This window comes from Eucalyptus grandis, chromosome 11 (genome assembly GCF_016545825.1).
Source record: "Eucalyptus grandis isolate ANBG69807.140 chromosome 11, ASM1654582v1, whole genome shotgun sequence".
NCBI classification, from domain to species: Eukaryota; Viridiplantae; Streptophyta; class Magnoliopsida; order Myrtales; family Myrtaceae; genus Eucalyptus; species Eucalyptus grandis.
Genome location: NC_052622.1, coordinates 32,246,542 through 32,269,203, shown reverse-complemented (window position 1 = coordinate 32,269,203; position 22,662 = coordinate 32,246,542). Strand labels below are relative to the sequence as shown.

The window sequence follows — 22,662 nt, the reverse complement described above, 5'->3', positions numbered from 1 at the left end:
TTTATCCTCGTCATCCAAATCATCATTAGTTGTTAGTTGTCCAAGGTGGCATCCACGTGTAAAGCCACATTAGGCAAGATCGATGATGAGGGGGAGGAAAGGGGGACGCGGCCATGGCCGCTCAAGCTAAACAGCCATTGCTGCAAGCATGTGATGACCAAGCAGAGCATGCGAGCAGACAAGAGATGAGGACGAGAAGAGAGGGGGGGCGACGACGACCATGGTCATACGGCACCACTAACCTAAAAACTCACAAGCTTGATTGGCGCGCTGAGTAAGCCGCTTGAGATTGGAAAGATGCTAGCTCAGAATTACAGGTACACCTTAAAAATGAGACCCCACTGTCAAGCCCAATTTGTTAGAGCAAAGCCACTGAAAGCTAGAATAGTCGTGGGCAAATTCTCTTGAGGGTTAAGATAGGTGGCAGATAAGCAAACGAGAGGGGATGCCATCATTCTTGAAATATACTTGTTAACATGGATTGAATTTGAACCCCAAATGTTGGAACACACTCTTGAGCATTTTCCAAATCAAATTCCACAACGCACCAATTGAAATCACAACAAAAACAGAGTTCATTTCTCTAGATATTAAGCGCAAACAAAGCTCTATCTGCTCGTGTTCTCCACTTAGACATCGTGTTAAGCGGCCATGGCTGTCGCACCCAAAGTTTGAGCGACCATGGCCTTCACGAGCTTCATGGCTCGAAACTCCAGTGGCCATGGTCGTTGTGAGCTTCGTAGCTTGAGACTCTATTGACCATGGCCACCGCAAGCCCGAAGCTAGCCGTCGCGAGCTAGAAGAATAGATAGCCATGTTCGCCTCTCTCTCTCTCAGTTTTATTTTTATTATTTTTTGCCTTTTCTTTTCTTTTTATTTATCTTTCTTAATTTTTTTTTTTTCATTTATAACATACCACGCTGGATAACTAATGAAAAGTTGAACTGTCATGTTGGATGGCTAATAGTAACTTGGACGACCGGGATATATTAGAAATTTAAATGAAATAGAGATATTTTTCAAAAAAATATTCAAGGCAAATCTGGGATTGAATTTAAAGTTTGAAGATTTTTAGGAAATTAAGGGCTTGTTTGTTAAATTTTTTTTTATTCCTCGGAATAATTTTTTTTTATTCTTTTGTTCTAGAGAACGAAAAAGAATAGAAACGTATTTGGTAAAACTTTTTTTTTTTTTTTTTTTTATGACCCAGAACCCCATACGAGTCGGAGGAGTGCAGGTGAAGCAATCCCACGGGGTGATCTTTAGCGGATGACCCACCACCCCGGCGCCACATTTAAGACACCCTAGTAAAACTTTTGTTTTAGGGAATAAAATACAAAATAGAAACGTATTTGGTAAAACTTTTGTTCTCGGGAATAAAAAAATCTATTTTATTTCCGAGAATAGATTTGGAACAAAAATAAGAAGTAGAAAAAAAGTAATTTTTGTTTTCGAGAACAATTTCTAAAATCAATTTTTTCTCTTTTCTTTTTCTTCTCTTTCTTTTCTTCTTCTTCCTTTTGGTTGACAACTTTGCTGGAGTGTCACCGGCCCTTGGAGATGTTGAGTCACGACGAGGCTCATCGGCCAGAGCCTTGCTGTGGCTAGGTGAGGCACCGAGGCTCGGCCTCGCATGGGTGAGGTGAGGTGAGGTCAACCTTGCCCCTAGATCTAGCGAGGCCGAGCTCGCTTAGTCACCGTGCTGTTCTGGAGGTGCCCCGGTGAGGCTGAGCTTTGTCGATGGTTGGGCAAGCTTAGCCTCGCCAGCTCTGGGCGAGGTTGACCTGGCCTAGTCTAGGCGAGGTCGAGCCTGCGCGACCACGACGTGGATGTCGACCAACCAAAAAAAGAAGAAGAAAAGAAATAGCAAATCTAAAAATCGTATTTCTATCCCGAGAATATAATTTTTGGGAAGTTACCAAACGCATTATTTTGTTCGAAATTATTATTACCATTATTTTTTTGATGATCCTAATCATCGTACAAAATGCCCGGTGAGAAACGGCATAAACTCGAAGCAAGTCGAGCCCACCCACCTGACCCGCTATGAGTGAGTCGCACAATAAAGATGAGGAGTTTCAAACCTCTCCCCTTTTGGATGAGAGGTAGAGCTCGAACTAACTCGGCCACTGTGAAGTGGGTTTGCTCAGAAATTATTTTCAAGAACAGAATTAGAAAAAATCATTTTTCATCGGAAATTGTTCTAATTCTAAACAACCAAACGCGCCCCAAGCAACTTCTCTTTTCATTTGTTAAAGTTTTTATTTTTCTGCTTTTGGGGCAAACACCATGGAAAGATTTTGAACCCGCTAGAAAATGGCGGCAGTCATTCCGCAGGCAATTAGGGTTTCAGCATACCTCCGGAAACGTCCGCAAGAATCAATCATCTCTCCCTCGCCATGCGCACGGAGCTCGATTATAGGGTGTGATCGTCCCAATTTCGAAAGCAAAAACTTGTCTTTAATCGAGAAATTGGGGCTTTTTAGCTGGCGGGTGGAAGTTAGGGTTTTGATTCGGTGCAGAAGATGGAAAGCAACGGCAATTTGGAGCAGACTTTGCAAGATGGGAGGATATACAGGCAGCTCAATTCGCTCGTCGTCGCTCATCTTCGCGACCACAACTTCCCGCAGGCAAGCGACGATTTTTAAGGACAAAATTCGCTTTTTTACTGTGCTCACTCCTGAGGGTCTCAAGATGATCGTTTTCCGTGAATTTGTATGTTGTCCGGAGAAGGAATGTGGAAAGAAAATGAGCAATGATGGGGAGTGATGTGTTTCGTGTTGGTTGACCCGTGTAAAAAGTTGCAGCACTTTCTGGCACTGGGAAAATGGTGTTGGTTGATAACCAAGACTGCCTCCAAACTGTTCTTCAATTTGTGATAAATTGCGGAAGAAGACTAGAATTGGCCATTAATTCGATGGCTTCCTCTGGTTCGAATCTCAGAGGTTCCCGCTGTTCTATACTGATGTATTTACTTTTTTAGTCTGGAAGGAAGCTCACTGATCCGTGAGGATTCCTGGTGGGTTACGAAAGTGTTTTCTAGAATAGAAAGCTTAAAGCTTTCGATGTTGTCCTCGTTTGCATGGTAATCAGGGTCATGGAGATTTACTTCAAATATGTACGTAGTCATAGGCTTCCAGAATTGAGTGGAAGTTGATATCTTCATTGAGTAAATTCACTGTATTTGTAACAGAATTTAGATCTCTTTTGGACGCTTGCCTTCCTCGTCTTTTATTAGGAAATGATGAACCTTAGAACTCTTAATGCTTTCTTTTGCAGGCGGCAAGTGCGGTTGCTCTAGCAACAATGACGCCTTTGAATGTTGAAGCCCCAAGAAATAGGCTTCTTGAGCTAGTTGCCAAGGTTTCTGCTCTGTTTATTATGTCTTTACTTTGCTCTTCATAGATTATTCTTTTCAGTAGTCATGTAAATGAAAGGAATGCTAAGGTACTAACAGGGTCTTGCAGTGGAAAAGGGTGAACTATTGAGAGGTGTTTCTCATGCTGGGACAAATGATCTGGGTGGATCAATACCTGCTTCATATGGCTTGGTTCCAGCTCCGTGGACCGCTATTGATTTCAGGTAAATGCAGCTTCTCAATGTGTCACTACAATGGTGGCCAAAGAGATTGTCATTGGGCTGATGTTGTTGGCTACTGCCCATGTATGATCGATTCATGATACTTTTGTGATTTGTGATGTGAGTTAGTAAGGGATTTGATGAAAGAGAGGGAGAGAGCCTGGGGAGAGGGGGGACTCATGGTGTAGAGAGGATAAAGTACATATGATGATGGTCAGGCAATGTTATTTACTTTTTGTGCTATATATATATATATATTTGGATGTGTTATTGGACTTCTGTAGAGTTTTACTTTGAGATATTAGTGACTGTCCTTCTTCTTTTGAACTCTAAGAGTGGTCTGCCCGCTAGTATATACAATTTTTCTGGAGTATGTAAGAACCATAAAAATTGGGTGCACTAATGCTAGTTTTGGAGCTATACAAGGCAGTATCTGCCTAACTAATTTTGTCTTGCTCAATTACATCTTTTCCCGACCTCTTACAGTCTGAATTTTACTCTTAAGTTGCCAATCTGCACTTTTTTCCTGCAACTTTTGCTGAGATACATTTGAGATAGATAGTCCTTGATCTATGTCATCTTTGGGAGGACACATTTTAATAGACAGAACTGTCTTTCTTCTCACTGTCCTTTTAGTTAACCCATTCCTATCCAAGAACCACATGTAGAGGCCCTCTGGGAGTTGACTTTTATGCTGAATTTGCTCATTCCACTTTGCTTTTGCTCCGTAGACAGGAGTTATTTGTTATAAATGCGGTTAAATCATTAGTGTGTGGGATGCAAAGAAATTGTTATCTCCATTCTTATGGCATTTTGTAGCCTCTTTCTTTATTAGAACTAATATTTGCTTATCAAACCAGTTCTCTGCGAGACACAAAGGGCATGTCCAAGAGTTTCACTAAACATGAGACCAGGCATCTTTCAGACCACAAGGTACTGAACAGCATGACAAAAGGAGATATGATGACAATTTTTTTATGTTTTACTTTGTTATTGAGCACTATCTTTGGACTTAAAAGGTAAATTTTTTGTAGAATGTTGCCAGATGTGCAAGGTTTAGCACTGATGGAAGGTTTTTTGCAACAGGAAGTGCAGACACTTCAATTAAGCTCTTTGAGGTCGGATTTATACTGTTTTAAACTTTAGTTTTGGCCTCCACATTCTAAAGGTATTGCATTTTGTAGGTCTCAAAAATAAAGCAAATGATGCTACCAGATTCTACAGATGGCGCTATACGAGCTGTTATACGGACATTTTATGACCATACACATGTAAATATACCTCTCCCACATGGCTGTGATATTACTGATGGCAATCACCATTTGAGTTTTCGTTTACACGCAGTATTTATGTTTGAAGTTAATGGTTGAGTTTTGCTATATCTGCAATTAACTTCTTAGCTAAACAATCTCCCTATTTATTTTTGCTCAAAGACCTACATACCCGGTTCAATAACGTACTGTAAAAAAAAAAAAAAAAAAAAGGGGAGTGGGGGATAGGGCGCTGTGAAATTGTATGCAGTTTTTCTTTTTAGACTTTTCAAGAAAATTTTACCCAACAAAACTGGGAAGTTTCTATTACAAGAGCTGCTCATTATTTGTGCACCATCAGCTATTTGATCTAACATTAAAGTTTTAACTCTGGTATGCAGATCTCTGCTGTTGTATGAATATTATCAATGTGTTAAGGAACTAATGTTTTCCCATAGCTACTTAGGGATTCCATTTCCAACCATATCTATGTGTCATAGTTTCTCTGTTCTTTTTTGTTATTTTGAGGATTTTTCTCCATGTTAATTTCATCAACATGATTGCAGCCTGTAAATGACTTGGATTTTCATCCTCAAAATACTGTCCTGATATCTGCAGCCAAAGACCATACAGTAAAGTACGTCTATCTGTCTTTTTGTAGTTTGACTTCAACAAATCTGTTTGATCCTTAGTGTTATTCGCTGATTTAATGTGTATGGTACAAGCAACCATTTGATAGCGGGCAGAATTTGTGGTATTTTAGTAATACTTGTGTCACTCTTCAGGTTCTTTGATTATTCAAAGGCTACAGCAAAGAGAGCATTCAGAGTTATTCAGGTTTATTTTGTTGCTTTATCATTGATTGTGGAAACATTTGTTAAATTCGGTAGTATCAATATGACATTATCTTTAAGTGGCCATCTTATCCTTGATCTTAATTATCCAGGATACTCACAATGTACGTTCAGTTGCTTTCCATCCTTCTGGCGACTTTCTTTTGGCTGGTGATTATCTTCTCACTTTTATGTTTATTGTATATTTTGGTACCTTGACACGTGATTCTGTACTCGTGTAGCTGTAGAAGTTTTACTAGATACGTAGGGCAATAAGTTCTTTCATGGCGAATTTATCACCCATTCTTTTTTTCTTTTAATAAATCCCCTGCTTATTGTGTTATGCATGATACTGGCATCACTCCAATAACAAGTTAATGAGTGCCTTTCCAATAAATGTTACCTGAAAAGTTTGGTTAAATAATATCTCAGGGACTGATCATCCAATTCCACACTTGTATGATGTCAACACATTCCAATGCTATCTTTCTGCAAATGTCCCAGAATTTGCAGTTAATGCAGCGATAAACCAGGTAGATCCCTTGCTTTGTTTTTTCTTTCTTATAGTTTCTTATTGTACTGTGTGCTGAATGGCCGACCCTTAAGGATATTAAGTTCATGTTCATGTAGGTAAGATATTCATCTAGTGGCGGCATGTATGTTACAGCATCTAAAGATGGTACTATACGATTTTGGGATGGGGCATCGGCCAACTGCGTTCGCTCCATTGCTGGTGCACATGGGGCAGCTGAAGTAACTAGTGCCAACTTCACGAAGGATCAGAGGTATGGACTAGAGAATTGTTTAAATGGTCTTCTGGGACTTGTGTTTTGCAAAACTCTTCTAATTGCTTCTGGATATTAAAGTTCACAACTACCATGGTCTTGAAAAAGGGGTTCTGAAAAATTGTGCTTATGTGCCGATTCCTTCTAAAATTAATGCAATCGCTTCAATGTATGTGTGGATATGCACGGGTCTCTCCCCTTTATCTAAACTTTGAAGGGGTACATATTGCATTGAGAGATATTGGCCACTACCATGGTTAGTCTAATGGCAGTTGAGTTTATAAGCACTGCAGCTGTTGAAGGAGACTGACAGTGCATTTAAACTGGATGCACAGTTTTTAACCATTGCAGTGATTATCATGCTCCAGATATGTACTCTCTTGTGGGAAGGACTCTACTGTGAAACTCTGGGAAGTTGGCACAGGAAGATTGGTTAAACAATATCTTGGAGCCACTCACATGCAGTTGCGATGCCAGGTATTTCTTATGCTGGCTTAAAATTCTGTTTTGGCGTATATATGGTCACAGTTGGTCTTAGCTGAAATACCTAGATATCAATAAAATATGACTCAACATTTTTCTTCATGCTATTTTTCCTAGTAAGCATGTATAGATCTGTACTAGGAGTGAATCCAAGTCATTTTTTGCAGCGAGTCTTAAGACATGGTTTTCAATAGCTAATGCACATCGCTCCTATAAGTTGCACTGGGGAATGTCATTAAATTTCTTTCTGCTTTAACCCAATGAACACCGAAGAAATTACCAGCTGTCCTTCTGCAGGCTGTCTTCAACAATACAGAAGAGTTTGTTCTATCCATTGATGAACCGAGCAATGAGGTTTGTGAAATCTTCTTGTTTTGTAAAACATATTATAGTGGTTAATCCTCTCAGGATTGAGCCAATAATTTCCTGCATTTGCAGATAGTGGTCTGGGATGCCATGACAGCAGAAAAAGTGGCAAGATGGCCATCCAACCATAATGGCCCTCCTCGTTGGATTGAGCACTCACCCACAGAAGCAGCTTTTGTATCCTGCGGAACTGACAGATCGATCCGATTCTGGAAGGAAACTCACTAGGGTGATCTATGGAGATGATCGTGATATTTGCAGCCTCGGACATCTTAGAAGTGATCACAATTTGATTCAGAAGGATGATGACCCCATACACTGCGCCTTCCACAAATTCTTTCCGTCTTTGTAAGGAACTTGTGAGGTATTCGAGGGGACATTGTCAATAACTTATATCCATTGCAAATTTCATAACAATTATAAGGTTAGGAGGGTAATATGTAACATATACTACACCAAAGTTTGGGTGAGTGTTGCGCAATTTCCCCAGATGTTTACCAAATTCCTTTTGTTGCAAATAAAAGTCAAGACGACCTACAGATTTTCAGGTATATAGTATCTCGGCTGAATGCAGATGATAAGCATAAATTTCCAATTTATTAGCAGAAAAGCATACGCACCGGGGCGTATTGAGGCATCGTTAATGCCCGAGGCATCATCGTTCTACAGAACATAATTATGGAAAAAAAGTTAATTAGAAACGGCATCAACTTAATTTTTCTTTGTGAGCTAAAATCTACGACCACTAATTTTAAGTGCTCACCGATATTTACCCTGTCACATGCTCTTATTGACGATCACAAACTTCTCAGCCACGAAGCCGAGCAAGCTCATCGTCTGTGGTACATCCTGATCCAGCGAGGAGATGATACAAGCTTACGTTGACCCCACTGGGTTAATTATGTATGTTCCAGCAGAATAAATTTCCAGTAAAATTCACCAAAAGAATTGCTAGTTGGTATGAATCCTGAGCAAGAAATTTTAATGTGAGAAAACGGAAGAATTGTAAATGCGTAGAGTCGAAGACAGAAATGATTGGAACCGTCATTCATGCCAAGGATCTCTTCACCGGGCAAAAGGAAAGGACTGAAACCTCCAATAGTTTCTGTCACAAATTACAGAGGACTGAAAAAGGCAGTCTCAGTCCAAGGAGAGCAATTAAATCATCACTAGCAAGGATCATAGTAGCTTCAAGCCAAACATAAATAACAAGCAGAGAAAGAGGACTTCCGCCACATGCGATACTGTTCCCTGTTCAGTATAAGCCCGTGTTCTCATTGAGAAAAATGCCGGCATTTGTTTAGTGAACAGCAGATTTATTTGACATGCATTACATAACCTAGAAAATTGAATTCGCTAATGGAAAGCAAAACCCAGAAGCAAAATTGGCAGCTATAAGACTACTCTCACTCTTTCCACTATTGCCATTGTAAATTCAAATAGAAGATCGACATGATCCAGCAAACCCTTACAACCCAACCTCCAGAGCCCTATAGCAACTAAAGTTTCAATCCTTCCCCCATTGAACACCAAGGCAGCAGCAATCTTTGAATCCAGAGGATTAAATGTGTAGTACAAGAAAGAACCTCAAGTTGCCTTGCCACACTTCCATCCAATTTTGTGGGGCACAAGGCTTCAAGTGGATCAGTATCCTCGCATCATTCGTTTTGGCTTCTTAACGAAACTTAGACGAATCTGCTTAAGACGTCTTCTTTTTCTAGCCATTTTCTCCGGCAACGTCTCACGCTTCTTCTCTTTCTTCTCAGCCTTGGGCTTCTTCATAAATCTGGGATCTAATCTATAGGCCTTAGGTTCCACTGGCACTCCTCTCCTCAAAGCTTCGTTGAAGAGTGCATTCGCTTTGTCAAGACGATTATGGGCACACGATTTTCCCATCAATAAGTCATATGTCTTAATACCCGGCTCACAGCCATCAGCCTTCATCTTTTTAAAAACAGTCAAAGCATGATCAATCCTCTCAATCCCACATAAAATCTTCAGAAAACCATAGTATGCCTTTCTATCCAAGGCGTACCCTGCAGATTTCATCCTGTCAATCATCTCATCTCCCTCTCCCACTCTTGCTGCCTGATACAAGCTCCTAGTTAACACAAGGAACGTCTCTTCGTTAGGATAACAGCCCCATTCTCCCATTCTATGGAACAACTTCATCGCATCCTCTGTTTTCCTAATTTTACACAAATTCCCAATCAACACATTGAAAGTCTCAACATTTCTTGGAACCCCATAATAATCCATATCGACCAAAATTTGCTCAGCCTCCGAATTAAGCTGAAACGGGTCCTTTTTACGACAGAGCTTACAAACACAATCGAGAAGAGCATTATAACCTGCTGTACCAATCTCAAAGCCTCCCCTGTACATCTCTCTTGCCAACCTATTGGCCTCGTCCAACTTTCCAGCGACGCACCACCCCTTAATCAGCATATCACAAACATGCTCATCTGGGAAAAATTCATGAGCCAAATTCTTAACCATCTTCTCCGCACAAGTGGCATAACCCTTTTCGCAAAGCTTCTCCACCACCATTTTCATCGATTCCTTGTCGCGTTTGAGCCCATAATCCCTCTCCATCCTCTCAAAGAACTCGACTGCTTGCACAGGCCGCCCTGCCCGAACCAACCTATCGATAACAGATTCCAGGGTTTTAGAACTCGCTACATCCTTGGCATCGCTCATTAACTCGTCGATCGCCTTGAAATCCTTGCGCCGCCCTAAGTAATCCACGAACATCGACAGCGTCTCATCCGTGTGGGCAAAATCAGGGTTTTGAGCCAGCCACTGGTAAAACCCCAGCACCGCGCGGCCGGCATCCGGAGACAGATTGAGCGTCGACAGGATCAGGCCAGGGTCCGGCGTCACGTGAGAGAAGTTGAGCGCGAGGCGCTGGACGACGGAGAGCGCGTCCCCCTCCGCGTCCGCCTCCACCGCCGCCTCCGCCGTGAGCTCCGCGGAGATAGACCGAGCGACCTCATCGCGATCCCGATCCCGACCTCCGCTTGGGTCGACGGCGTCCGCGGCGGCGGACGAGAAGCTCCGGCGCAGCGGCGAGAAATCGGAGAGGCGAGGGAGCCGGGCAGAGTAGGCCGGCGCGACGCGGGGAGGAAATGAGGGCGGCGAGTAGGGGAGGAGGAGGCGGCGACATTGGGAGACGGAGGGATGAGGAGGAGAAGAAGAGAGGCGGCGGAGGAGGAGGATGGACCGGAGCTGCGGCGGTCTTAACGGCGGCATCGCTTCGTGAGACGGCGGCGGAGGGAGTGCGCGACGGTGGCGACGCCGGTTGCAGGGATTGGAGCTGGAGTGAGAAGTGAAGAACCCTACGCCGAGGGAGAGAGAGAGGGAGGGCTGTACAAACTTAGTGGGCCCAATTTTGGCGTGAAGCGTGGGCCTTCGTGGGCCTAAGGCGATCTTTATTATTGGGCCAGGAATTAATTGGAGCCCAAAACAGATACCGATGACTATGATGTCGGTGATGCACTCGATGCAAGAGTCTTGCTCCGACCTGAGATCAAGCGTCCGTTTGTTTCTCGAAAAAAAGAATGATTAAAAATATAATTTTCAAAAAATTATTGATTATATCTATTAAAAAAATTAGTCAATGAAAAATGTTAATACTTAAATGGTTCCATGGATGATAAATATATTTTTCATTCATTTAATTTTATAAGAGATACGAAAAATCAATTTCTTTTAATGATTTGCTATCTTTTCACTTAACTATAGGGCGGTTATGTTGACAAGTTCCTTAAGGCACCAGTTATATACGTCTGATAAAAGATGTTTCGATTTTCAAAGCATAATTTACAAAAGAAATATAATGTCTTGAAAAATTACAAATTTGGTTTATTTAAAGCATTGATAAGTGCTCATGAGATATTCGTTGACAAAATCTTAAGGAATGTTTCAAATTTCATGGAAATCGAGCCTATTCTTGAAGCTTTATAGCGTGTCCAACCTTTTCTGTTTCTTTTCTGCTGAGCATTTGAATCGGCCTATCAAATGCTCTAAGAAAAACCAGGAGTTCCAATCTCTCCGCTAGTTTCAGAAAGGGGGGGCATCATTCTACTGGTCGGCCAGTAGAGTGATTGGATGTGCTGGTTTTTCTTGGATAATTCAAAGAAATCGCAGAAGGCAGAATCATGGGTCGTTGTCTGCCTCCCCAGATTGTTGTCCAAAACTCGCCCAAAAAAGTCAGAGATGGTCACCACACCAGGACCAACGATTAAGAAATGACCTCTCAAAGGCAATTTCGCCTATAAAATGACCGAGACTCTCTTCCGTCTTCTCGCCTCTGAATCGTGTGTCCTCTCGTGGTAGAGCGCGCGTCGATCAAAATTCAATCTTGAGAGGATAGAAGACGAACCCACTATTTTTTCTGGCCTTTTTGGTTGTTTCGCGCTGATTCTCATTACTTGGCGGAAGGGTGAGAATGACGCAGGGCTCCGGAAGAGAGGAAGTATGTTTTCCAAGTCGAGCATTTTTTTTTTCTTTCTAATCTCTTCATAATCTGATGAAAATTATAGGCGAAATTTGAGTGTTATGGACTTCAAATTTAAAGGATTTTTGGTTGATTTGATTCCACGTGTGTTGGAAGCATTATCGATTAAAAGTCCAATACGTTAAGAATAAATTTCCACAGTTGGGTTTTAAGCTACATTGGTTTCTTTTTCTTTTTCCTTAATATGTTGTTGCATGGTGTTAAACTTTTACTTTTACCCTGCGTTTCCACTGAAGAGACTGATGGAAAAGAGTGAATTCACTTGGGTTCCAGTGATCAGTCCATGAGCAGATTTGAGAAAATCCTAGCTTTTGTCATCTTGCAATCAAATCTTGGTTAAATGTTCAGTTCGTGAAAGCCTAAGAAATGTTTAGAAAATGTTCTTGGGGTGCTTTTGCCCTGTTGGCAAATTGTGGAAGAAAGACTCGGCAGTGTACTTGACGTCTTCAATCCTTTTTAATGTTGGTGTTTGTGAACTTTCGCTTTACTTCCTGTGACACGCCATCTTATCCCCAATTTTACCGCAGGGAGGAAGAGCGGGAGACGATGCTCTCAATAGTAGTCATCCCACGGACCTGGAACATGGAGATGCTGTACCGGTGAGAGTACCATTTTGTTCATATTTTCTTAGTGACATTCCAACAAGATTCGAGTTCATAATACAATATTCCTTTCGGTAATTCCTTAGGCTGCAAATGTGGGATTTGGCAGAGTACTCTCACTGGTGAACCTCCCTTATGATTATACTGTTCTAGTGATCTTCAAGTAATATCTTTGCACGGATCAGACAATTTACTATATTATGGCATTTCGTTGGTTCCCAGGCAAAGCCTGATGCCTGGAAGTTGATCGTTGCTACAATGGCTCTCTTGGTTGCATCCACTTCAATCATACTACTTGTAGGTTCCGTCAACTCTCCCCCTTCGGAAATTCTAACTTTTATGTTGCAAGAAGCATGTTGAGAAAAAAAATGGACTGTTGATTGGAATGCATTTAACCATTATGCGCAGCCAAAATTTAGTGGTAAAATAATAGATATCGTGTCAAGAGAGATGAGATCAACTGAACAGAAAGCAGATGCGCTGGGGGCTGTCAACAGAACCATACTGGAGGTATTTTTAATTGTTGTGGCTGGGTAAGAACCTACACTTGCTTCATTATCACCAGTTCTGGCACAGATTTGCCTCCTATTTGGCCACAAAGTCTCTTGGAAACTCATGACGTTTTCAAACTATTTCCTTCTGAGCTGACAAATTAGACTCTGTGGTAGCTACAAAGCAGATTTCTTTTTCCAATAATAAAGGCTTCTCTCCTTGTCGATCTTCCAGTTCTGTTTGCACAGCACTCCAAGCATGGTTGTTCATCTCTGCTAGTGAAGGGGTTGTTGCTAGACTGAGAAAGGACTTATTCAATCACCTTATTCACCAGGTATAACTCATCCAATGTAATGGTGTATGAACACCATGTTGTGCCGTCGCTGACAGATAGAGCTTCATGTGTAGCAAGGCAATTTTGTTCTAATTGATCTGTGCACAACTTTTTAATGGAGGAGCTTGCATTTTTTTGTAGGAAATAGCATTCTTTGATGTCACTCGAACAGGGGAGCTTTTAAGCAGACTTTCCGAGGATACTCAGATTATAAAAAACGCTGCAACGACCAATCTGTCTGGGGCCTTGAGCAATCTTTTAACTGCATTATTTGGCCTCGCCTTCATGTTTGCAACATCTTGGAAGTTGACATGTAATTGTTCATTACAGTGCATATTACTATATCTAGAGAGATACACTGATTGCTGGTTGACATTGGGCCATTCTTTTCGTTTATCTCAGAGTGTTGGCTTTGGCCATTGTGCCTGTTATTTCTATTGCTATATGTAAGTTCGACCGCTTTCTTCGTGAACTTTCCCATAAAACACAAGCTGTGGCTGCAGTAGCTTCCTCGATTGCCGAGGTATGACGTGGAAGCATCAAGAATCTGGATAATTGCTTATCTTGTGCTTTTGTTGGGAAAATATGGCTTCAAATTGGGTAGAACAATGAAGTCGGATCTTTAGAATACTCAAGTCGGACTTTGAGGCGTGATATCACTTTCTTTAAGGATTTATTTGCCTCACAAAGTTGCTAATGGTCACCGGCAAATTTCCTCCAGGATACAACAAAGTCTTAAATGAGAATACTAGATAGCAATTCTAGTATTTCTTCAGGATCTCTCATGGGAAACAATTGGAAACAATAGCTGTATAATCTTTCAAAAGAAGACGAAAATGGAAGAAGATGTGTGTTTGATCTCAAAACAAACATACTTATCTTTGTCTTTTGAATAGAGGCAACTCTTCAAAAGGTTACGTTGAAAAGACATAAGAAATTCGGAATTAAATAAATAATTAATAAAAAATAACCGTAACTTTTCGTGAACAGTCATATTGTTTCAACAATATTTATAGTTAATTTTTATAGAAATAAATCCGAATTTTCAATAAATAAAAATAATTATCGTTGGTTAGTGTCAAATCTCGTCCACGTGCGCACTCACATCTTTTCAATGTGAGACAAGGGACCTCTTCATTTGTTTTATAAACAAATTACCAACAATCCCCCACTTTTGTTTATAAAACAAAAACAAAAACAAAACGTTAGAAATATACAGCCAAAATTTCCGTGAGATTAATATACATACATAAAGGTCTCTTTCGAGTTAAACCTTTACTTAGTGCAAGTATCTCAAAGCCTTATCAAAGTGATAAGTAGCTCGGCTTTAAACTTGTACTTTTATATAATAGAACCGGACTTACCACACATATACTAACCTCTTGTTTCAGTGAGAAGTTCTATATTACTCCGCACTATTATGACCTTGTGCTTGATCCTGTTTCATGAGCTCTCTAAAAAGCAATCCTAACTTTTGTAAGAAGCAGCACTACTTCTAAGCTCATATAGGTGAAGTATCTACCATGTGTTTCTGTTACTATCAACACATTACAAATTTGTATCATACTTCATTAAGAATTTAATTCAGCCTACAAAACGTAACAGACGATACTAACTTCTCATATCAGGGCTACGTCAGTATCAAACAATCACATTCAATAACTTGTTCTTACCCATTAAACCTTGTAACTAGTGATGTTCTAGAAAAATGTAGGGTTACCATTATTGGTGATTTCAATTAAAGGGTTTCAGCCCCGTTTCTTGTGAGGTCATTATTACCATGTCTCTCGGTAAAGACTTCGTCAAAGGATCGGCAAGATAATTACTTAACCTCACGTAGACAATTGTTATGGTACCATCTTTAGTCAATTGTCTCACATATTCATGTTTTAGACTAATATGTCTAAACTTACCATTATAGGTTCTACTATAGGCTCTTACCAAAGTAGCCTAACTATCACAATGGATAGAAATAGGAGCCATAGGACTAAGCCATGAATTGATATTCAACAACAAATTCATAGCCCATTTAGCCTCTTTTCCAAATTTTGCTAAAGCAACAATTCAAATTCCAGAGTTGAGTAAATTATGCACATTTGTTTCTTGCTCGCCCAAGAAACAACACATTCACGTAATGTGAAAATTAATCCATTAGTGGATTGTTTATCTCTCACACTTGCAATCCAACTAGCATCGGTATATCTTTCTAATATAGCCGAATTATTATAAAACAATAAGATAACTTTCTAATGTTCTATATTGGATTAATAGTATTTACTCAACTTGCATATATAAAAAGTAATATCAGGTCTAGTATAATGTATCGCATACATTAAAGACCCATAGCACTCACATTAAAAACTCTCCACTAGTAATCAAATGGAGTACTTATATATTTGAAAACAAGATGTTTAAATCTATTCAACATCCTTTTCATGTAATCACTTTGGCTCAAAGGATAACCCCCACTATTTTTTAATTTTAACACCCAATAAGGTATCTACTTCACTCAAATCTTTCATTTAAAATGAAAGTTAGATATATATATATTAATGACTCCAATCACATTGGCTCCATAGTCCCCTTCAAATATCCACACTTCAAGACTATTTTTAAGAGGCATCCAATATGATAACGTACGTTTCATCATCATATCCAATTAATAATAAACCAAGTACAGAAATTCATACAAGGATGGGAAATAAATAAATAAATAAATTCTAGCAATTTATACACCATCCCTAACAATCAAAAGCATGTGAGAACAGAAGCATACAACAAATAATTTTTCAATAGCTTCGCCAAGACAAACCGATGGTAGAACAAAAGGTTGCCACATTATTACGATGGTTCATCATTTCAATAAGATCTTTCGATTGTGTGTATCCAAATTCGTCAACAGAAAAACCAAAAGAAATGTTTACGAATTTTAGATCACTAAGAGGACAGTCCATCGAATTCTCCAATTTCTCATTCTCAGAAAGATCAAACAATAGTTAAAAAAGAGAAAATTTTCCATAATGGGTCAACAACACCAATGCACGGAATGTGATATGATGCATTTCTCAATCAAAAAATTTCCTCGCTCAAACTAGGAACTTAGATAGAGAATCACCAACCAACTTGCAGCGACCACAATAGAGATGAATGACACGGCCGACCAGACATGCATCGGCTTCTTGTCCTCGAGAAGTACTCACTTAGAGCTCCAATCTCGTAAACGTCCTTACGCACGGCCCCTAGAGCCTGCCCATGACGTACGAGTCCCTCCCGAAGTACTTGGGGAGGAAGGAGTTCTCGTTGCCAAGAGTTTGCCACACGATGTCCCCACAACCCTTGGCCAACTTCACGCTCATCTCTGCCGCTCCTTTCACGAATTCCTTCGCATGGTCCACCGCATTCCTGATCTCTCCGAAACAGCCGTCTCCAAATTCAATCATTTTTTTTTAATAACTAAAACAATATCCCCATGAGTTCACATATTTTGCAGCCATTTAGACAAATCTAGAATGTGACTCCTCGAGGCGGTAAAAATAAAAATCAAAATTGGGCCATACCTGCGAAAGTACCTTCTACTTGATATGGATCCAAAATGCCAATCCACGAAAGAGATTAAAAGGCATCTTCAAAAAATAAAAAATGAATCCATCATGTAACTGCCTCTTGACGAGACCGAGTTATTGAAGTGTGCAGGGACCCGGACAACACATTCTTGATAGTCATATCAAGGTAAGCCTCAGGGTCTCACGCATCTTTGTGAGGAGGGTGGATGAAATTTCCTCCACAGCAAACTGCTTCTTTACGACCTTGAAATTGACGACAATCATGGGCTTGAGGCCGGGACCAGCAATGACCCTTGACGGCCAATGCCTCATGTTACTCTGGACTGAAGGATCGCTAAATCTCCTCCCGAACAAAGATCTTGTACTCGATCTCATGATTAGAGTCTCGACATCCTCGAAGTCGTTTTTACAAGATGAGATGCCATCTTGCATGATATTTCCATGATGGATTTCGCATCGTGAGCAAGAGCCTCATTCATCACCTTTTGCTCCGAGAAATTAACGCCGTAATTCAATATTCCACCATTCTTGTCTTCTCCATCACAATAGATGCCATCAAGATTAGTAAGTGTTGAGTCACAAACCGAACATCAAATACAGAGACAAGACATGGCATAGCATTGGGCGCACACAAAAGACATAAAACACACCCTTATGACAGAACCAAAATGGACACACAAAAAAAAATTAGAGAGAGAGAGAGAGAGCTTGTAGATCTTCCTTGAAACTCTGGCCAACGGTGATGAGTGATGATTGTTGGCGTCGACTAGAAGCCATCGAGGAACAGACCTGTTGGGAAGTGAAAGAACCTGTCCACTTGCATGCGTCTGGTGCTCGCATCACGCAATGGCGAACGTGCCCTCTTGCATCTTTATCCACGGTCAAACGTTGCCTCGAGATTTACGGCCACCCGTTGCCTCGAGATTTACTAATCGGCATTGGCAAGGGACTCGTTTCAACTGCTTCCTCAAGACAGCGTTCCACGACATGGACGCCAAATATGGACGCTTGTCTTCTGCTAGGCGAATTTTTTATTTTGATGATCTGGGCTCCCGCAAGATATGGAACTTGTAACGTCAATTATAGCCGTTTGGTGGTTTCCCTTCTCTCTTCTAATCAAACACATAGTGTTCCGGGCAGGAATCCCAGACAAATTCTGCATGGCGAGCATGTAAATCACAGACTGCGACTCGGGTTCCCTCATAGCAAAGATGAAGTGCTTCGTATGTTCGGGAACCGGAAGTTTAAGGACCAACTCATTTGAAACTTTCAGGTCATCGGATTACGGCTTGGAGAAGGGCCGTAGAGTACGTAAACTCCAAAGGAAAGAACATGCCTTCAGGACCACATTGACTCCCTTCCACTTCTATCTAAAACTTAAGAAAATTCGTGAAGTTCATCCTCCCAATTTCTTGCATGGTTCACTCACAAGCCCAAAAAGAACTTCCTCGAAAGGATTCAGGGAATATATTCAGAGCAAAACTAAGAACAACAATCAACGTAGTCTTGAAATGAGAATAGAAATGATAAGGGATCGGAACATAAGAAACATCAAATGATCACACAAGTAAAATTGTTGCCATCAAACCAGTTTAGTATCACCATGTCTTGAGTAATGACTTTGATTCTCTGACTTCATTGTAGCAAAAATAAATCCTTAAAATTGTTGGGAAAATATGGCTTCAAATTGGGTAGAACAATGAAGTCGGATCTTTAGAATACTCAAGTCGGACTTTGAGGCGTGATATCACTTTTTTTTAAGGATTTATTTGCCTCACAAAGTTGCTAATGGTCACCTGCAAATTTCCTCCAGGATACAACAAAGTCTCAAATGAGAATACTAGATAGCAATTCTAGATTTCTTCAGGATCTCTCATGGGAAACAATTGGAAACAATAGCTGTATAATCTTTCAAAAGAAGACGAAAATGGAAGAAGATGTGTGTTTGATCTCAAAACAAACATACTTATCTTTGTCTTTTGAATAGTGGCAACTCTTCAAAAGGTTACGTTGAAAAGACATAAGAAATTCGGAATTAAATAAATAATTAATAAAAAAATAATCGTAACTTTTCGTGAGCAGTCATACTGTTTCAAAAATATTTATAGTTAATTTTTATAGAAATAAATCCGAATTTTCAATAAATAAAAATAATTATCGTTGGTTAGTGTCAAATCTCGTCCACGTGCGCACTCACATCTTTTCAATGTGAGACAAGGGACCTCTTCATTTGTTTTATAAACAAATTACCAACACTTTTTATATGATGATATATGCACCTGTAGAATGTCTAGTGCTTCAAGTAGACACTAGAAAGAACATGAAACATATCTGTTGTAATCTACCTTATTACTTTACAAAGTCGGAAGCTCATATACAGACTGTTATAGGAGTCTTTCAGTGCTATACGCGCAGTGAGATCCTTTGGACAAGAAGGATTTGAGGTGTCACGCTACAAAGAGAAAGTTGATGAGACACTGAACCTCGGACTCAAACAAGCTGCGAGTTTCTCCTTGCTCTTCTCCTACCTCCAGTTCTCCTCACTCTCAACAGCTTTTAATTTCACTTTTCTTTCTGCTACAGAGGGTTGTTGGAATCTTGTCTGGAAGCCTAGTTGCGGCCATGACACTTTCAGTGGTTGGTGGAGTCATGTATGGAGCCAATTTGATCATTAGGGGTCATATGTCACCCGGTGCCCTCATCTCTTTCATTCTCTGTAGCCTCACTGGTATTTCTCTTAGTATATTTGCTGAAAAATCAAAATAATGAAATGTTTTCTGTTGTCGTTCAAGTTTTCAGGAGTTGCTCATTAAGCTTACATATCGGATACTACTCAATGTGTCTAATTCAGGTATGTTCTTGCAGTGGGATCCTGTCTCTGGATTATCGGGGTTGTATACTGTAGCAATGAGAGCTGCAGGAGCCAGCAGACGGGTGTTTCAGCTTCTGGACCGTGTTCCATCCATGCCTATGTCGGGGGATAAGTGTCCTCTGGGGTTAGTCCCTCTATTTTCTCTTACTCTGTTGGAGGCTTTCGAGATATCATGTTAAAAACAGCCAAAAATAAAAAGATGAAGTCTCATTTTCAATGCCAATGTGAATCTAATGGTGCAAGTAAGTCGAACATGGCAAATTTTAGTCGCTAAAATTTTTCTTGCATAGGAACAAGCAATGCATTTATTGATTAGAATGATACGCCTCACCATGATCTGTCTCGTCTTGTAGTGACCAAGATGGAGAGGTAGAGTTAGACGATGTGTGGTTTGCATACCCTTCCCGTCCCAGCCATATGGTGCTCGAGGTAATTAATATCTCTTGATCTATAGTAAGATCCAGCTCATGTTTTACTAATGTAAAGAACACTGCACATCTGCAAATTTCAGGGAATAACATTACAACTGCAGCCGGGCTCAAAAGTTGCTCTAGTTGGTCCAAGTGGAGGTGGAAAGGTAAGTTCTTCCTTGGGAAGTCCAGTTTGATGGTTCTTGATTAATTAATTATTCATATGGATAATTTTTTAATAAAAAAGAATCAGATTTATATATGATTGTAAAACACTAAGATCAATAAATACAGCAGAATTAAAGTGTACCTATTTGAACAATTGCTTCACTTAAAAGAAAAGTAGATCATAATTAGGGATCTATCGGAATGCTAGATTTTTCCCGACCTATTTCGATATAATAGTTTTCAATAGGATTAAAGTAATTGATAGGTATAACCTACCATTTTATAGGCTAGAGAGAGGCCTAGCAAACCCTAATCAACAGCGTGTTAATTGAGCCATTCCCATTACGAGTTTCAGTCAAACACAATTACCTACACTTTGCTGCTCAACTAGGCCCGTTATCAATAGATCTCAACTAGGCCCGTTATTAATAGATGTCAATACCCAATTTAATCAGATCACTTTACGGTTCAACAAATATTGAAATATCTATTAATCCGATTGTTTAAAATAAAAAATAATTAATTAATGTAAGCCCATACTATAGGAAATTTCCAACATCTACACCTTGGCTTATATCTGGTGCCAACCAAGTGATTTATTTGGCAAGCGGTGTTTGGTTTAGTTTTCCCTACAAAATCTATGGTAATCCAACATTATGTGATTAATGACAATCTTTTTTCTATGGGGAAAAAGCCATTAGAAACCTCAAATTTTACCTAATATGACGAATTTACCGTTAACTTTTTTTTTCTTTACACAAAAAACCCCAAATTTTGCCTACTATAGCACATTTACTCTAACTCTAGGGATGAAGGGCATTTTCGTTAATTTTTTTTTTGATGCTAGAGGAACCGCCTTGGCCGACAGCTGCCACGTAAACCCCTAGGTGTCGGTAGCGGGGAGACCACCACCCCGGTGCCACGCATCAATCACCGAGGCGGGCGAGAGAGAAGCCAGACCTAGGCGAGGGCTGCCCTCCCTTGCGTCGGGCGAGGAGGGCCCTCACCTGAGTCCAATTTCCTTGAGAAGAGAGGAAAAAAAAAAAAAAAAAAAAAAAAAAAAAAAACGAAAAGACCCTATAATTTGGGGTAAATCTGTCACGTGGGTATAAGTTTGAAGTTTTTTATGTTACAAAAAAAATTGGGATAAATATGTCACAATTGATAAAGTTTGAGATTTTTTTACGTTACAAGAAAAAATTGGGTAAATGTATCACACTAGATGAAGTATGGAGTTTTCGGTGACTATTTACCCTTTTTATTTTTTAAGCTATACCGCGACTATTTCGAGCAAAAAGAGACAAAAGTTTTGATTACACAGTTTACTTTCCTTCTAGATCAGGACAACTGAACTTAACGAAACTTTGTTGGAGGCGACGGGTGGCGGCAACCTGATCAGGAGGGCTAGCCTTTGCCTGATTGGGAAGAAGATTAGGGGAGAGAAGTGGGAAAGTGTTAAGAGTTACAATGAAAAATAAATGTGAGAAACTAGACTAGATATACCATTTTGCTTTAGCCCAATTGATAAATCGCATTCAAATATTAGAATAATACTATATAGCAATACTATACTAATTTGTGAAAATACGATAAGATGTCTTATGTTCTCCCAAAAGTTTTATGAAAGCACAAAAAAAAAAAATTGCACCTGAATATAATATTAAAGTAATATCGAACGCTAATATTCAAACGAAAAAATTAATACAAGATCTTTGAAATCTTATTAGAGGTTTGTTAAAAAGTCTGCCCCAGGTCTCAAGGCACCAGCGCACTTGGCTTTGGCGACGACATATCAGCGGCGAACACTAAAGAAACTCACTAATTCTACGATTTCTTGCAGAGACCGTAAAAGCAAAACAGTGTGCACTTGCACGCGTGGCTTTTTGTACGACTTTTAATTCCATTCATCTATTTTCGTAAGCAATACAAATTATTATTTTTAGAAAATATTTTGAAAATTATTCATTTTCCATAAAATAAACGGAATCTAAGGTACATGTTTTTCACACGTGACCCTCAGTGCCCGATATCCAATGATTGTGATTTGCTTGATTCACATGGATGGAGTCCATGAGGGAAAGAATTTTTTACGAGGATCGTGTATGGAGACTTTTTAATTCTAATTAGAATATACAACATGAAAATGCTCTGGTCAATTAGTAGTGTCGTTATGCTCTCATGCACTCTAATGCTTTGCGTTGCATGTTTTGCTATCCTTTCAATATAGCATAGAGGGATCTTATTGACGAGTACCTTAGGGCATTGGTTGAACACGCATAATGAAGGAAGTTTCAATCTTTTAGCATTTGTGCTCGTGAGATACTTGTAAAGAAAACCTTATCATAGGATGATTTCGTAAATATTTGCCCCTAAAACACTCGAGAACCAACTAAACAAGCAGTGTTT

General features: G+C 39.9%; 2 protein-coding genes and 1 pseudogene across 3 annotated transcripts; 2 read left to right on the top strand and 1 right to left on the bottom strand.

The window, feature by feature from the left end:
• Positions 1 to 2,265: 2,265 nt before the first annotated feature.
• On the top strand, positions 2,266 to 7,691 carry LOC104426027 (cleavage stimulation factor subunit 50). Of its 2 annotated transcripts, none has more exons than XM_010038950.3 (14): positions 2,266 to 2,630; positions 3,280 to 3,363; positions 3,458 to 3,582; positions 4,440 to 4,512; positions 4,614 to 4,697; positions 4,764 to 4,850; positions 5,396 to 5,466; positions 5,615 to 5,666; positions 5,776 to 5,833; positions 6,095 to 6,195; positions 6,293 to 6,447; positions 6,816 to 6,924; positions 7,228 to 7,284; positions 7,369 to 7,691. In XM_010038950.3, the coding sequence occupies exons 1-14, from the start codon at positions 2,526 to 2,528 to the stop codon at positions 7,522 to 7,524; spliced, it is 1,317 nt and encodes a 438-aa protein (XP_010037252.2). In that variant the 5' UTR covers positions 2,266 to 2,525; the 3' UTR covers positions 7,525 to 7,691. The 2 variants fall into 2 exon arrangements, with proteins under 2 accessions (XP_010037252.2, XP_018721448.1); XM_018865903.2 differs by lacking the exon at positions 2,266 to 2,630 and adding an exon at positions 2,656 to 2,945.
• A 768-nt stretch (positions 7,692 to 8,459) lies between these two features.
• On the bottom strand, positions 8,460 to 10,629 carry LOC104426026 (pentatricopeptide repeat-containing protein PNM1, mitochondrial). Its single transcript, XM_039305594.1, has one exon. The coding sequence runs from the start codon at positions 10,546 to 10,548 to the stop codon at positions 8,941 to 8,943; it is 1,608 nt and encodes a 535-aa protein (XP_039161528.1). The 5' UTR covers positions 10,549 to 10,629; the 3' UTR covers positions 8,460 to 8,940.
• A 1,117-nt stretch (positions 10,630 to 11,746) lies between these two features.
• On the top strand, positions 11,747 to 21,734 carry LOC104427731 (annotated as a pseudogene).
• The last annotated feature ends 928 nt before the right edge of the window (positions 21,735 to 22,662 follow it).